Source organism: Lytechinus pictus, chromosome 3 (assembly GCF_037042905.1).
Source record: "Lytechinus pictus isolate F3 Inbred chromosome 3, Lp3.0, whole genome shotgun sequence".
Lineage (NCBI taxonomy): Eukaryota > Metazoa > Echinodermata > Echinoidea > Temnopleuroida > Toxopneustidae > Lytechinus > Lytechinus pictus.
Genome location: NC_087247.1, coordinates 41,028,884 through 41,041,042, shown reverse-complemented (window position 1 = coordinate 41,041,042; position 12,159 = coordinate 41,028,884). Strand labels below are relative to the sequence as shown.

The 12,159-nt window shown below is 37.7% G+C and overlaps 1 protein-coding gene across 8 annotated transcripts in view; it reads right to left on the bottom strand.

The window, feature by feature from the left end:
• The window catches only part of LOC129257226 (putative helicase MOV-10), a 32,493-nt gene extending 22,643 nt beyond the window's left edge, over positions 1-9,850 (bottom strand). Inside the window, exons 1-5 of one of the 8 annotated variants that reach the window (XM_064097071.1) lie at positions 9,831-9,850; positions 5,522-5,725; positions 4,600-4,927; positions 1,070-1,198; positions 396-508 (exon numbers count right to left, since the gene is read on the bottom strand). In XM_064097071.1, the coding sequence (XP_063953141.1) occupies positions 396-508; positions 1,070-1,198; positions 4,600-4,927; positions 5,522-5,690 (739 nt within the window). In that variant the 5' untranslated portion in view covers positions 5,691-5,725; positions 9,831-9,850. Of the gene's footprint in view, positions 1-395; positions 509-1,069; positions 1,199-4,599; positions 4,928-5,521; positions 5,748-6,578; positions 7,515-9,830 lie in introns of those variants that run through there. The other 7 variants (XM_054895507.2, XM_054895508.2, XM_064097067.1 and 4 more) reach the window with 7 other exon arrangements.
• Between the last annotated feature and the right edge of the window lie 2,309 nt (positions 9,851-12,159).

Below are 12,159 nucleotides of genomic sequence, written 5' to 3'. Positions count from 1 at the left end.
TTCTATTTTTAAATTTCTGACCTGGATGGAGTTGGGGAGGTTTAGGGAGGAAAACCTGTGGGTTATGGTTATTAAGTTAGCCTTTTCCATACCAAGGCAGCCTCTCCAACTCTCATCCAGGTCTTATTTTTTTATATCATGTAAAAGTGAAACTGATCTTCTCTTTGATTTGTTTGTATTCTCTATGTATTTGAAATGCCAAATAAAATAATAAGAGCAATTGAACAAATTTGTATTTTTAGAAGGCAGAGTAAATTTGAGTGCAAAAACGATCAGTGCAATCGCATAGTCATTATTTCTTCTGTTCATGTGACATGTCAACCAGAGTTAACAGATGTCCTGGTGACTGAATTCAAATGCGGGAGTAAAATGGTTAATTCACTGTAACCACTTACCCTTGGGCATTCTCAGTATATTGACCCCATCAAAGACCTTATGTTCATCCTTGACACTGAACTCTATACGAGGTCGCAGAAGAGCAATGGATATGAGAGCAATCTCCCTGTCACTGTGAATTTTTAAAAAAAGTCTTGCAATTTAAATATACAATATTTACAATCCATCTATTAAATAAAAACATAAAGTAGACAGGAATATACAAATAAACATGAGAAAATGCAAGGAACACACTTTTTGTACAATAGAAGGCATGAGGATAGTTAATGTCACTGTGATAAAATACAGACACAAGTTTTTCCTTTACTTGCAATGTATGACCTTTACAATATATAACAATATCATATGTATTATATTTCAATTACCACACCAAGCAAAAATGTGCTTAGTCATAAGACCCTACCCCCCATATACCTTATAAAAAGTACAAAACAAATAAGAGAATTGTCTCTATAACTTTTCCCAATCCACTCTCCCTGTTCCAAATTACAAATTTGCAGTTTACATGGTCTCTTTAGTGATCTCACGTTTCAAAACATACAGTGATCTCATGGTTCAAAAAGGTAAAGTAACTCCCTTATTTCTTATCAATTTCATTCAAAATTTCTTAATTCTGTTTCACATTTTTCTCCTTGCACATCAACCAAGGTTGGATTGCCATTGAATTGCTTACCCGACTGACTTGATGATGAAGCGCACTTCTTTAGTTGTTCCTCTTTGCATCTGAGATGTTACATTCCCATTGCCATCATCATAGTCTGTTTCAAGGGATACACCATTCTTGGTTTCAATAAGGTCACCTCTGATAGAGAAATGATAGATCCAAAAGAAATGGGACTGATTTATTCATCATTGATTCTTTCAATCAATCAATAATTTCAAGTTCAAAAGGCTTTAAAATTCTTTTCCATTGAAATGAAAACAAATAAAATAAAGAATGTATCTAATCTTAAAAGGCATCATATTGCAACAAGGGAAGAAATCAAGTATTTCATTCATAAGCTTCAAATCAAGGGGATTACTCTATACAGTGCGTATCAAAAAAAAGTTTACACTTTGAAAAAGCCTTGGGAATTAAAAAATATACAAAATGTGGGTAATTTTTTCACATATAATCTTGGGTTTGGGTCTCATCTATCTGATGAAAGTAAAAGTTTTGACAGAATGTTACACTTGAGTGAGCACTGTCCATTTTTGTAAAGCTCGCAGAAATCTGTTTGCGCAGAAATGCTCGTTTTCATGCTGTGTCAAGGGAAAAGGGCAAAATCAAACTTACCCTGCGAAACATTTTTCATACATTTCCCTTGCACTTTTAGTCAATTGAAATAAAACGGATACATTCAAGCATTTTGTAACAATTTTGCCACCCAAATTGAAATTTCAACACTTAGTAAGCACGACCTTTACCTTTTTGGGCAAGCTGGATCTGAGGACATAACTGAATCTGAACAAAAGTTTGTATCAGACATCTCCAGCATTTTTTCACAAGTTTTATCATTGAAAGTGGGTTTACGTTTCATTTTTCATTTAATACTTGTTTCTCCACACTTTTCCAAGCTTGACAATGATTAACAAATTCAAAATTAAGCCCAAGCCATTTCATGTAAATCACAGCTCAGTGTAAAGCAAATATCGTCACGATGGCCTCGGTTTGTGGGGGAGTGGGGTGGGGCGCAATGCACTCTTCGAAGTGTTTTGGACAAGGAAACAAGTTTAAAAAGGTAAAAGATATCTTCAAATCAATTTTACTAGCTAAATTCCATGTGTTCTTCATGATTAAGGTCTACTTTTATTCGCATAACTATTTCAAAGTTCTGCGCAAATCATTTTTCTCTAACTTTTCAAAAGTAAGTGGTGCAAACTCAAGCGGAAATATTTTTTGACAGTTATATCGTCATTTGGTTAAATGGATCTGCACCGATATTAAAATGTGGAAAAATCTTCAGGATATTACAAATGTATAATTTTACAGGATTTTTTCTAAGTGTTAACTTTATTTTGATACGCACTGTATAATGAATGTGGTAAAATTCTAAACTATTTCGTCGGAATGCTGTGAGTACATTGGTGATTGAATGCAGATGTAAACCAATTTAATCATAACATAAGAAACTAAATATTGTTATTAGTGAAATAGTAGTAGCTCTGGCTTACAGAGCTGTCTTGAACTTGAGGAAAGTGTGTTACATGGGTTTTCATTGCTTGATAAATTGTTCAATTGTATATATCCTTGACTGTGTAGGTTACATTCTATCAAATTGGGAATAAAAGGTAGAATTAATGGTGCTACAAGGGCTCTCTCTCTCTCTCTGTTTTAGGTTTCTATTTATTTTTCTAAAAAAAGACTCTTCTAACACTCATCTGATGAATTTAGTGATTGCATATCAGAAATATGCATGAAGGAAAATAATATCCTGAATTTTAATGCCATTCCAACAAAGAGAAGAAGAAACTACCGTAAGTAACGGTCTATTAACCGCACCTTTTTCTCCGCGGGATAGAAGCAAAAGTCGGGGTGCGGTTTATCCACGGTGACGGGTCTGAGCCAGCCCGCCGTAACCCCTCCCGAACATGTAAGACTTCTGCCAGTTCACAACACATCGAGTGGCCGGGCGTAGCCGCCCAGGGCAATGTCATTTAGAGGGGTATGAGCCGCGGGTAATGGGAAGCGATTATTACGATCTTAATCACATATTTCCATAACAAACGCACCCACCTTCATGTCACTAATTTCGACTTTATTCTCGATTTAAAGCAGCGAAGTACCCTGGCTAAGTTCAAAGAGAAACCAAGCATAGTCGGTAATATTTTGTCACGGCTGAACGAGAGTTGAGCGAGCTGAGAGCTAGCTTGCATTGTATTGTGGCTATATAGTGCGACTTAAGCTGGCGCTATTCATTTTAACCCCTCCCGGCCGCGAAAGTCCCGTTTCGCACCAGCTTATTTTTTCTTTCTCGTTTGATTTTCATAAGATACCATGTACACCACGCAACGAGAGAGACGGCACGAAGCCGTAAAAACAATTGGAAAAAATGCAAATTTCTTTGTTTCTTGAACCTTCCTGTAATCCCGTATCCAAAATTCATGCTAAGACATCGAATGCTAGACAAATTCTGAAAGTGATTGTGAGGTTGTGATGCAAGAAATGTGAATGTTTCTTCCTCCTACGCCGGGAAAGACACATCATAATTTGATAAGATGTACTGCTGGTACCGTATCGTAGTTTGCAATGTAAGAACAGCAGTGCTATGTGTCTGTACACTGTGACTGTGAGGTGAGTGAGGTGTGTAAGTGGCCAATATTGTCGGGACTTTTCTTTCTTGCTCACATTTAGATGAATTGATCAAGAACAGCAGATTTCCGCATACCGGTAATCTCTTTGGATACCTTGAAATCTTTAACTGAGTTTTTGTTTCTTCCTACCTCAAATATGCATGTAAATGTGAGAAGGATTTTTTTTTTTTTTTTTTTTTTTAGTCCAAAGTTGGGGGTGCGGTTAATACACGGGTGCGGTTTATAATCCGTTACTTACGGTACTTTTTCAAGTATGTCTGTCGAAGACCAAACTTTTTCATCTCTAGATTTTAACTACAATATTCAGTTAATATTTTCTAAGACAGTCAGATTGCAAATTCTATGCATCAAATAGAATGGTCAGATTTCAGATCAAATTTTTCACTTCATTCACACAAGATATGTTTATGATATTCCATTCAATTTTTACTACCTGATAAGGAATTATACATTGAAAATTAATACTGGTAACAATCATACTATCAAAAACTTAATATAGACTTTTTAGTGGGTACCCCACGGTAACAAAAAAATATATGATTGAGTATGGAATTAAACACATTAAGAATTTGATGATTTATAATTGAAATCAATACATTTTGGAAAAACTTCTGTAGCCTAGAGTTAGTCATGGTTTATGGTTGAAGTAACAATTTTCTTAAACTGTGTGGCAAGATACATGTAGTCATAATGGCGCTATTAATTCAGTTGAAATGGGACACTGCTGAGGAGCAATAATAAAATTCAATACAAATTTTACCATATTGTTTGTTATTTCTTGGCAACATGGTGATTTTAAGCTTTAGAAAGATAACTTTCTGCTGACAAAAATAAGGTCTTCTGAATGAAAGACCATTGTTTTCAGCATTGAATACCCCCTTCAAAGAAAGGAATAATTACAATACAAACCTTTTCGAATTTAAGTCCTTTTTCAGCATATTAACTCTGTGGCGGTTCCCTCGAATATGCTCCCTATATGAGACCTCAGAGTTGACTTTCACTCCGCAAACCTCACAAAGGCAAGGGTAACGTTTGCGCTGGCCCGACCGCCTCCCTCCATCTCCAACTCCGCTTGCTGGTGATCCTTCTTCATTTAGAACCTCCTCAGATTTCCTAATGGTCGTGTACTGGTCAATTGTCACAGAGTCATAGGCCCTCTGAGAAACCACATGACCATCTTTCACTCGTATCTTCTTATTGCGTTTCAAGAAGTTGATCATCGTTGAAAATCCACATACTGGAAGAATCAGAATATGAACGGATATTGATTCAGAACAAACATAAATAAAACGGAAAATGATGTAAAATTTTTAACTAGGCGGTAAGGCCCATGTTCAAAGTTGGCGATCACTTGATTGCACTATGATACAAGACAAAGGCCTAACAAAATGAAGTTTGGAGAAGATGAAAATTATTAGATACATGTTGTTTTCCAACATACAAGCATGATTTATTCACAATCAAGTAAAAACAGCCAAGTAATACATGGGGGGGGGGGGGTAACAAGAAAAGAGCCCCTCAAAATTTTCATAGGGTTCAAGGCATATTGTCTTTTGTTGGGAAATGAGCCCCTATGACAAAAATATCTAATATTTTCCTGCAAACAACAATTCCATTACTGCGTGAGAATGAAAAAATTACATCACTCTTCATAGTGCAATACACACACTGATCTGATTTCAATGGTTATGCCCAAACACATCACAAGTCTAGACTTAAAGAAAGTGGATAGATAGATATCAAAGCATGACAAAATACGCAAATAAAATGTATCCTCTGAAGCAGATCAAACTAGAGAAATAAAAAATGTGATTTAGCTCCTGATAATTACCTTTAACACCTTGGAGAGAAGGCTTAAATTCATCATAGTAAAGGTCACGTAAAGCTTCTTTCTCTGTGACCCCTTGATGACCTCTACTCCCGAGGTATTGGAAGAACTTTTCTCCAATGTCAAGCACATCTTTGGCTGGATATTTTCTCCTTGGCTTGGAGCTAGGCATCTTGGATTGATCAGCAATTGGATATTATCTGGAAACTTGAATAGGGAACATAGTAGGCTATTAACTGGACTCAATTTGGTGCAATATTAAAAATAACTATCTCTACCCTCATCAGGGCCCTGTTAAGCTACATGTAAAGAAGCAATTACTAAGCATATTTCCATCAGGATGCAATCAATCAGTTACGCTTGATTACACAGAGAGGCTTGATTACAAGACATAGCGCTTGATTTCATTATAAAATCTGTGAAATAAATATGCTTGTTATACTATGGTACATCACCCAGATCAAACATTCCCATTTAGGCAAAACAAGCAAGCATGAGGGGGGGGGGGGGAGGAGATCCCCCAATTTAGTTGCAAAGAACAATCATCAAAATATTAATGGCAGTACTAGACATAATACACAGGTTTAATTTGTCATGGAAAGTAGGAAAGCTATCCCCAAAATATTCAATTTCCTGCTTACATGTTACAACTATAGCTATGCAAGATGCAATTTCCAGAAGTTCTGAACTACAGAGTGCAGTAGAAGAAACTTTCACCTCATTCTGCGATACACACAATATAATACAACAGATCTCAGTATTATATGACTTTGATAAAACCAAATCACACCACTCAATGCACTTTTTTCCAAAACCGTGTACAAAAGTGTAACAAGTGGAACACCCTCTGGCAACCTCGCCTGCATTACGCGATTCGATAAAGCAGCAGTGCATGCTGACTTTAAAAACAACTATTGAAAATTATTCACAAAGAAAACATTCATATAACAAAATAGGCCTACTATGTCCATTTAGCTTCTAATACCGTACACAACCAAGTGTTACTAGTTCAATCTTTGTGAAACACCCCCTCTTGAGCCTGTTGCATAAATCTTTTTACCTGAGAAAACTCTGCATGTCTCTGGTCACTCAAGGTTTCATTACATGCCGCCGCGCACAGAAAAATCAAGCCATAGAAGTCGTGTGTTGTGGACACCAGAAGTGGGATCCCAGCACGTGCGACCCACTAGTTAGAAATCCACTGCCAGACGCGGTTCATGGTGCGAGGTTAGTATTAGTATACTCTACTACTACTGTCACTGAGTGGTCTCTCACTCTCTGGAGTCTGGTAAAAACCGAAAACTAAGGAGTAAGGTTAGTCTGATTTCTGCCATTGACTTTAACACAGGGCAAAAACAACCTGAGTTTTCTCAGGTAAAATGTTTATGCAACGGGCCTCTGTTCTCTTCAAAATCATGTAACCAACTATGTTACTTAAAGCAAAAAAAGGTGATGATTTGTGTACGCTAGAGCTCCCGCTACACTGCAGTGTATAACAGTGTAGTTGTACAAAAGTGGAGTGGAGAGTACACGAACCATTGAGGTAAGACTCAGAGCGCTCAGTCAGAGCTCGATCGGGAGCTATTAATATTATTACATGACAAAAGGAGTTACCAATACCACTCGTTGTAGTACGAGCACATCTATACTCTGTCAAGTCAAGAAAGATACACTAGATCTTCTGAGTTCAAGCTCCAAGCCCCTCCCACACCTGTCCAAGCGTCCAGCAGATCGGTAACTATGACTCGCTTTGACCCGGGTGGTCTCCTCGATCGAATTAATCTTGCGTGTTCTTACTTATTACCACTGCACTGTACGCCAAAATCACGTGTATGCATATGCGCTGCGTGCCACTGCACTCGGGAGGTTATATTCCATGCGGCGGGGAATTCCCCTGTATGCTAGTCTACTATGCCAGACGTTATTCCGATCGCCGCAAATAATTATAGCGAGACTATGCCATGGAGCGTATAATCATCCGCGACTTCATCAACACTTTGTCCGAGAAAAGAATGATGAAGCGCGCTCGAGATGATCAGATCTGTTAACTTTCCTTGATTTTAATTGGCTGAGAAGTCCTTTTTATTAGGTAATTGTCAGATTAAACAGGAATGCTCCCGGTCACAGGGAACTTTGTGAAATTAATTCGGACCGTCCACTAAAAACACCCTTGACAGGTCCCTTTTCAGCTCAGGTCAGTAGACGGTGCAGACCGCGGGGGGGGGGGGCACTTCCATTAACGAGTGGATACCATGCGCGACCATGGTGTCTCGAAAAGAACCCTAAACACGTATTTTCCATTTTCTGAAAATGCACCCCTTAAAAAGTATTGGCGTGTGAAATCCTACCCTTAACAAGTATTGGAAACAAAACGATACTCTGTTTTTCCCCTGAATTGACCCCCTAAACAAGTACAGCGATATTTTTATTGTTTATATGTCACGGACGTCGGTCGTCGGTTTTACCTTCACCTACATCATTGGGTACAGCCCCACCTCCCACATCTCGCGCAAATCGTATTCTAAACACGTAGTTTTGACTGTTGGGGCAAAAGTACATCCTTTATAAAACATTTTTAGTCTTTTTTTTACACCCTCGCAAATTTCACCCTATAAACACTTTCGCTAGCTTTCCTAGCGAAAATAGATACCCCTTTTTCATTATTTTAGTGTTTTTGAAACCCTTATCATAGGCGGATCCAGGGGGACCCGAGGGGCCCGGCCCCCCCCCCCCCCCCTATTGGCGGAGCAAAAAAAAGGGGGAAAAAGAAGAAAAAAAAGGAGGGGAAAAAGGGGAGAGAAAAAAGAAGAGGAGGAAGACGAGTTAATGAATAAGATGAGGGAAAGGCTGAAAGAATCTTTCATGTCACTATAGGTCCTATATATAAAATTTTCGCTCGCGCTTCGCGCTCGCATTGCCTGTTAGGAGATTTACGTATCTTTTTCAATATGCATCTTAAATATCAAGTTTGGAAGTCAATATACAAAACATATTTCACCTCGGAAATCGAACTTTCATTATTTTGTTAGATTTACAAATTGATTTTTAAAAATTGTTCTGTAAAAATGTAAGCTTTATGGTCTGCATATTAACACTTTCTGCTCGCGCTGCGCGCTCACAAATTTGGATTTATCAGGTAGATCTACCAATTATTTCGTGTATTCCATCAAGTTTTAAACATATCCCTTTTCAGGTCTGATTGTCAAAACGTATCAGCTAGCGTAGCACGCTCGCATTTTGATTGGCGAGTTATTTATGTCTCAATATTGATTATACAACAAACTACTTATAATCCCCATTTCATTACAATTAATCAAAAATTTCAGCGTGTTAATTTATTCAACTTTTACTCTTTTTAAATCATTATCCAGTTTCAGATCACAATATCATAAATTTTCTGCTCGCGCTTTGTGCTCGCATTATTAATGTAGGAAGATTCTATATTACTCATCATTTTCATTATTTACAAAACATGAACAGAGTGTCAATTTTTTAGGTCAAAATATCGAATTTTTCTGCTCGCTCTTCGCACTCGCATTATTTGATTGTTGAAATAGGCGTCTTCATGGCTAACTGCAAGCAGTCCTTAACAGGTACCTTTTCCATCAGTTCAAAACTTATATAAAAATTTGCTTCGCGCTCGCATTATTAATGTAAGGAAGATCCCCAATAACTCATCCTTTTAATGATTTACAAAATATGAATAGTGTCTCGTTATGTATTAGGCCTAAATCTCGAAATTTTCCGCTCGCGCGTTTTTTGTTATGTATTTGTATTTTCTTTGTTATTTTGTACTTGAAAAAGTTGCAGAAAATGAAAAATGAATATAAAAAGAGTTGGCCTCATAATCTCAGTTTATACATTAATAATTTTATAGTGCTCCTAAAAGATTGATGCATAGCATTTTGTAAAACTGCTAGGATGTAGAACTGCATGTATTATGGAATAGAAACGTTTCTGTAGGCCTCTTTTTAAATTCACATGAACATTTATTTAACTGGGTGTTTTGATCAAAAGTCACTGCGTAATTTTACTTTTTTGTAAACCTCGCGGACTATACGCTGACTCAGACTATCATAAAAATCTAATTAAAAAAAAGTATATCATCGAATGATTAATAATTATGCGACGGGATCTTCCTGTGCTGTGATCTCTCCGGCGTAAATTTAAAAAAAAAATCAATTCATGCCTACCTTTTCAGTACAGACATAGACTATTTGTCCTGCCAATGAGCATCCAGTATTAAATTTCTCAGTTTCCGATTACAGAGAAGAGAGTAGAGGTCTAGGTCTATATATATATCTCAACGTACCTTATTGAACGAAACAAAAACAGATATAAAGTTATATCTTCCAATCTTCCGAAATTTTTTCTCTCTAACGTTGCTCTAAAACCTCTGGAACATAAAAAAAATCCGTAAGCCTATAGGCCTATGTCTAGATATATATGCATCAGTGGATGTGGATACACGACTTTGGTCCACGTAAGACAAAAATTCTCAGATTATACGCTGTTTATTCAAATACGTTTCTTTATAGAGGAATTCAGTCGGTGATCGATAGTATTTCATATTTGTAGCATTTATTCAGACCGTATAGTTATTGAGTAGATATTTGTAATATATATAGAACCGTACCCTTATGCATGTGAATCTATTGTTCAAGTAAAGATATCATCTCCACTAGCATGTGATCATGGGTATGAAACAAAGACTATATACTTGGGATATGTGGGAATTCCCATTTTAATCATTGCGCAATATTCGCGAGATTGCCATTGTTCCATATTGACATTACTTCATAGGAAGTGACAGCAATATCTGCCCCGTATCTGCATGAGGCAATATTAACCCAAATTGGAAATGGAAGAAGCAATAATCCTTTTTAAAGTTAGTCATTCTATTTTTGTGTGGCCTTACTTTCAATAAGTCATTCTGCGGGCCAATATAATTTTTGACTAAAAAAAACGCATCTTCATCGTGATTACAAAAATTGCATAGAATGTTCAATTTTCAGGTCTGAATACATGAAATATCCAATTATTTGAGCTCGCGCTCGCATTATTTAATTTGTTTTAAACGATACCTTATCTTGTTTATTAGAATAAAGTTGCAATATTGAATGCTTCAGTCTTTGTTAGGACTGCCCCTCCCCGGGGGGGGGGCACTCAGTATATAATGCATATGATAGTGGGTATGTGCCGCGGAGGGGACCCCCATTTTTACACTCAAATTTCCGTTCCAAGGCATAGCATTTTTGTCTTATTGAGAAAAAGAACAAAGAAAGCCGCTCCAAAGCATAGCATTTTCTTCTTATCGTGAAAAAAAGAAAAAAAAATCCGCTCCAAAGCTTCGCATATTTTCCGTTACGACGTACCAGCCGCAATTTTGGTGAAAAGCGGCCGCAGAGCGCTGTCCGACCATCGCATCTGCCCTAGCGCACCCGGCGCCCGTGCCGCCGGGCTAGCTGCATGCACGTGGATGAATACGCAATCACACGCAGGCGACCCGTTCCAAGGACCGTTTTCACAAACATTTGTCGTTCCGAAGCCCGTTCCGAGGCCTCCTTTTTACAATAAGCCCGCTCCAAGGCCCCCGTTTTTTGTCTCGCCCGCGGCACATACCCACTACTTTTTTGGTCGAGTGCCCCCCCCCCCCCCTGGTGCCCCTCCCAACGTATCTGAAAATCAGCTGTCAAAAAAATGGCAAACTCGCTGGATCCGTCCACTGATCTCTCATAGGGAGAGATCAGTGGATCCGTCCCGGCCTGTAGGATCTATCCCTATGCCTATGGATAGGCCTATAACCGGTCAATTGTCGTGACTGCTTTCATGTACATGGGAATAGATCCCGGGATAGGCTAATCTATTTGAACCGTATACGTAGAAGAACACGTTCCGGTTCACTATTGGGCTCTTGGCCACTCTTAATTGGCAAACCTAAACTCATCTTGGTCATGAATTTGCATTGATTCTGCATGTATTACAGCTCCAGCGCCTCTCTTCGGACCCATTTCTGCAAAAACCTTCTTCACTCAAGAAATAAAGTTACAAGTATGCTTAACTTTACCTGACCGTAACAGTAAAATACAAACTGAAAAGAAAATGACACAGTTACAAGCTTTTGGCTTTTCCTTGATTTATTTTGCTAGATCTGATCAATTTTTATTAAAACTTAGCAAAATAATAACATAATAATCAATTGATCAAAATTGATCAGAATAGATTTCCAAAAAGAATGATGTTACTTTTGAGCGATTATCCATGGCTGTTGAAATCCACGTACGGCTCCTCGCGAGCGATTGTCATGTTATACAGGGTTTTATCTCCTATTCCTTTTATATTTCACTCCTAATTGTAATTAGAATCCACCCCAACGTAAAAAAAAAAAAAATTGCTAAGAATCACTGGGCACATCATGGGCGGAAATCTGTCCCCAAAGGTATATAGGGGGACCAAGGGCTGGAAACTTTGACAAGCAATAAAAAAAGAGAGAGAAAAGAAAAAAGAAAGAAAGAAAAAAAGGTTTATCACCAAATTTTAAGGTCATTTTAACCCAAAACAATTTGACAAAAAAGAAGGTTTTCACCCCGTTTTCACAAAAAAATGAAAGGTCATTTAGGTTCAAAATACATGTATCATTT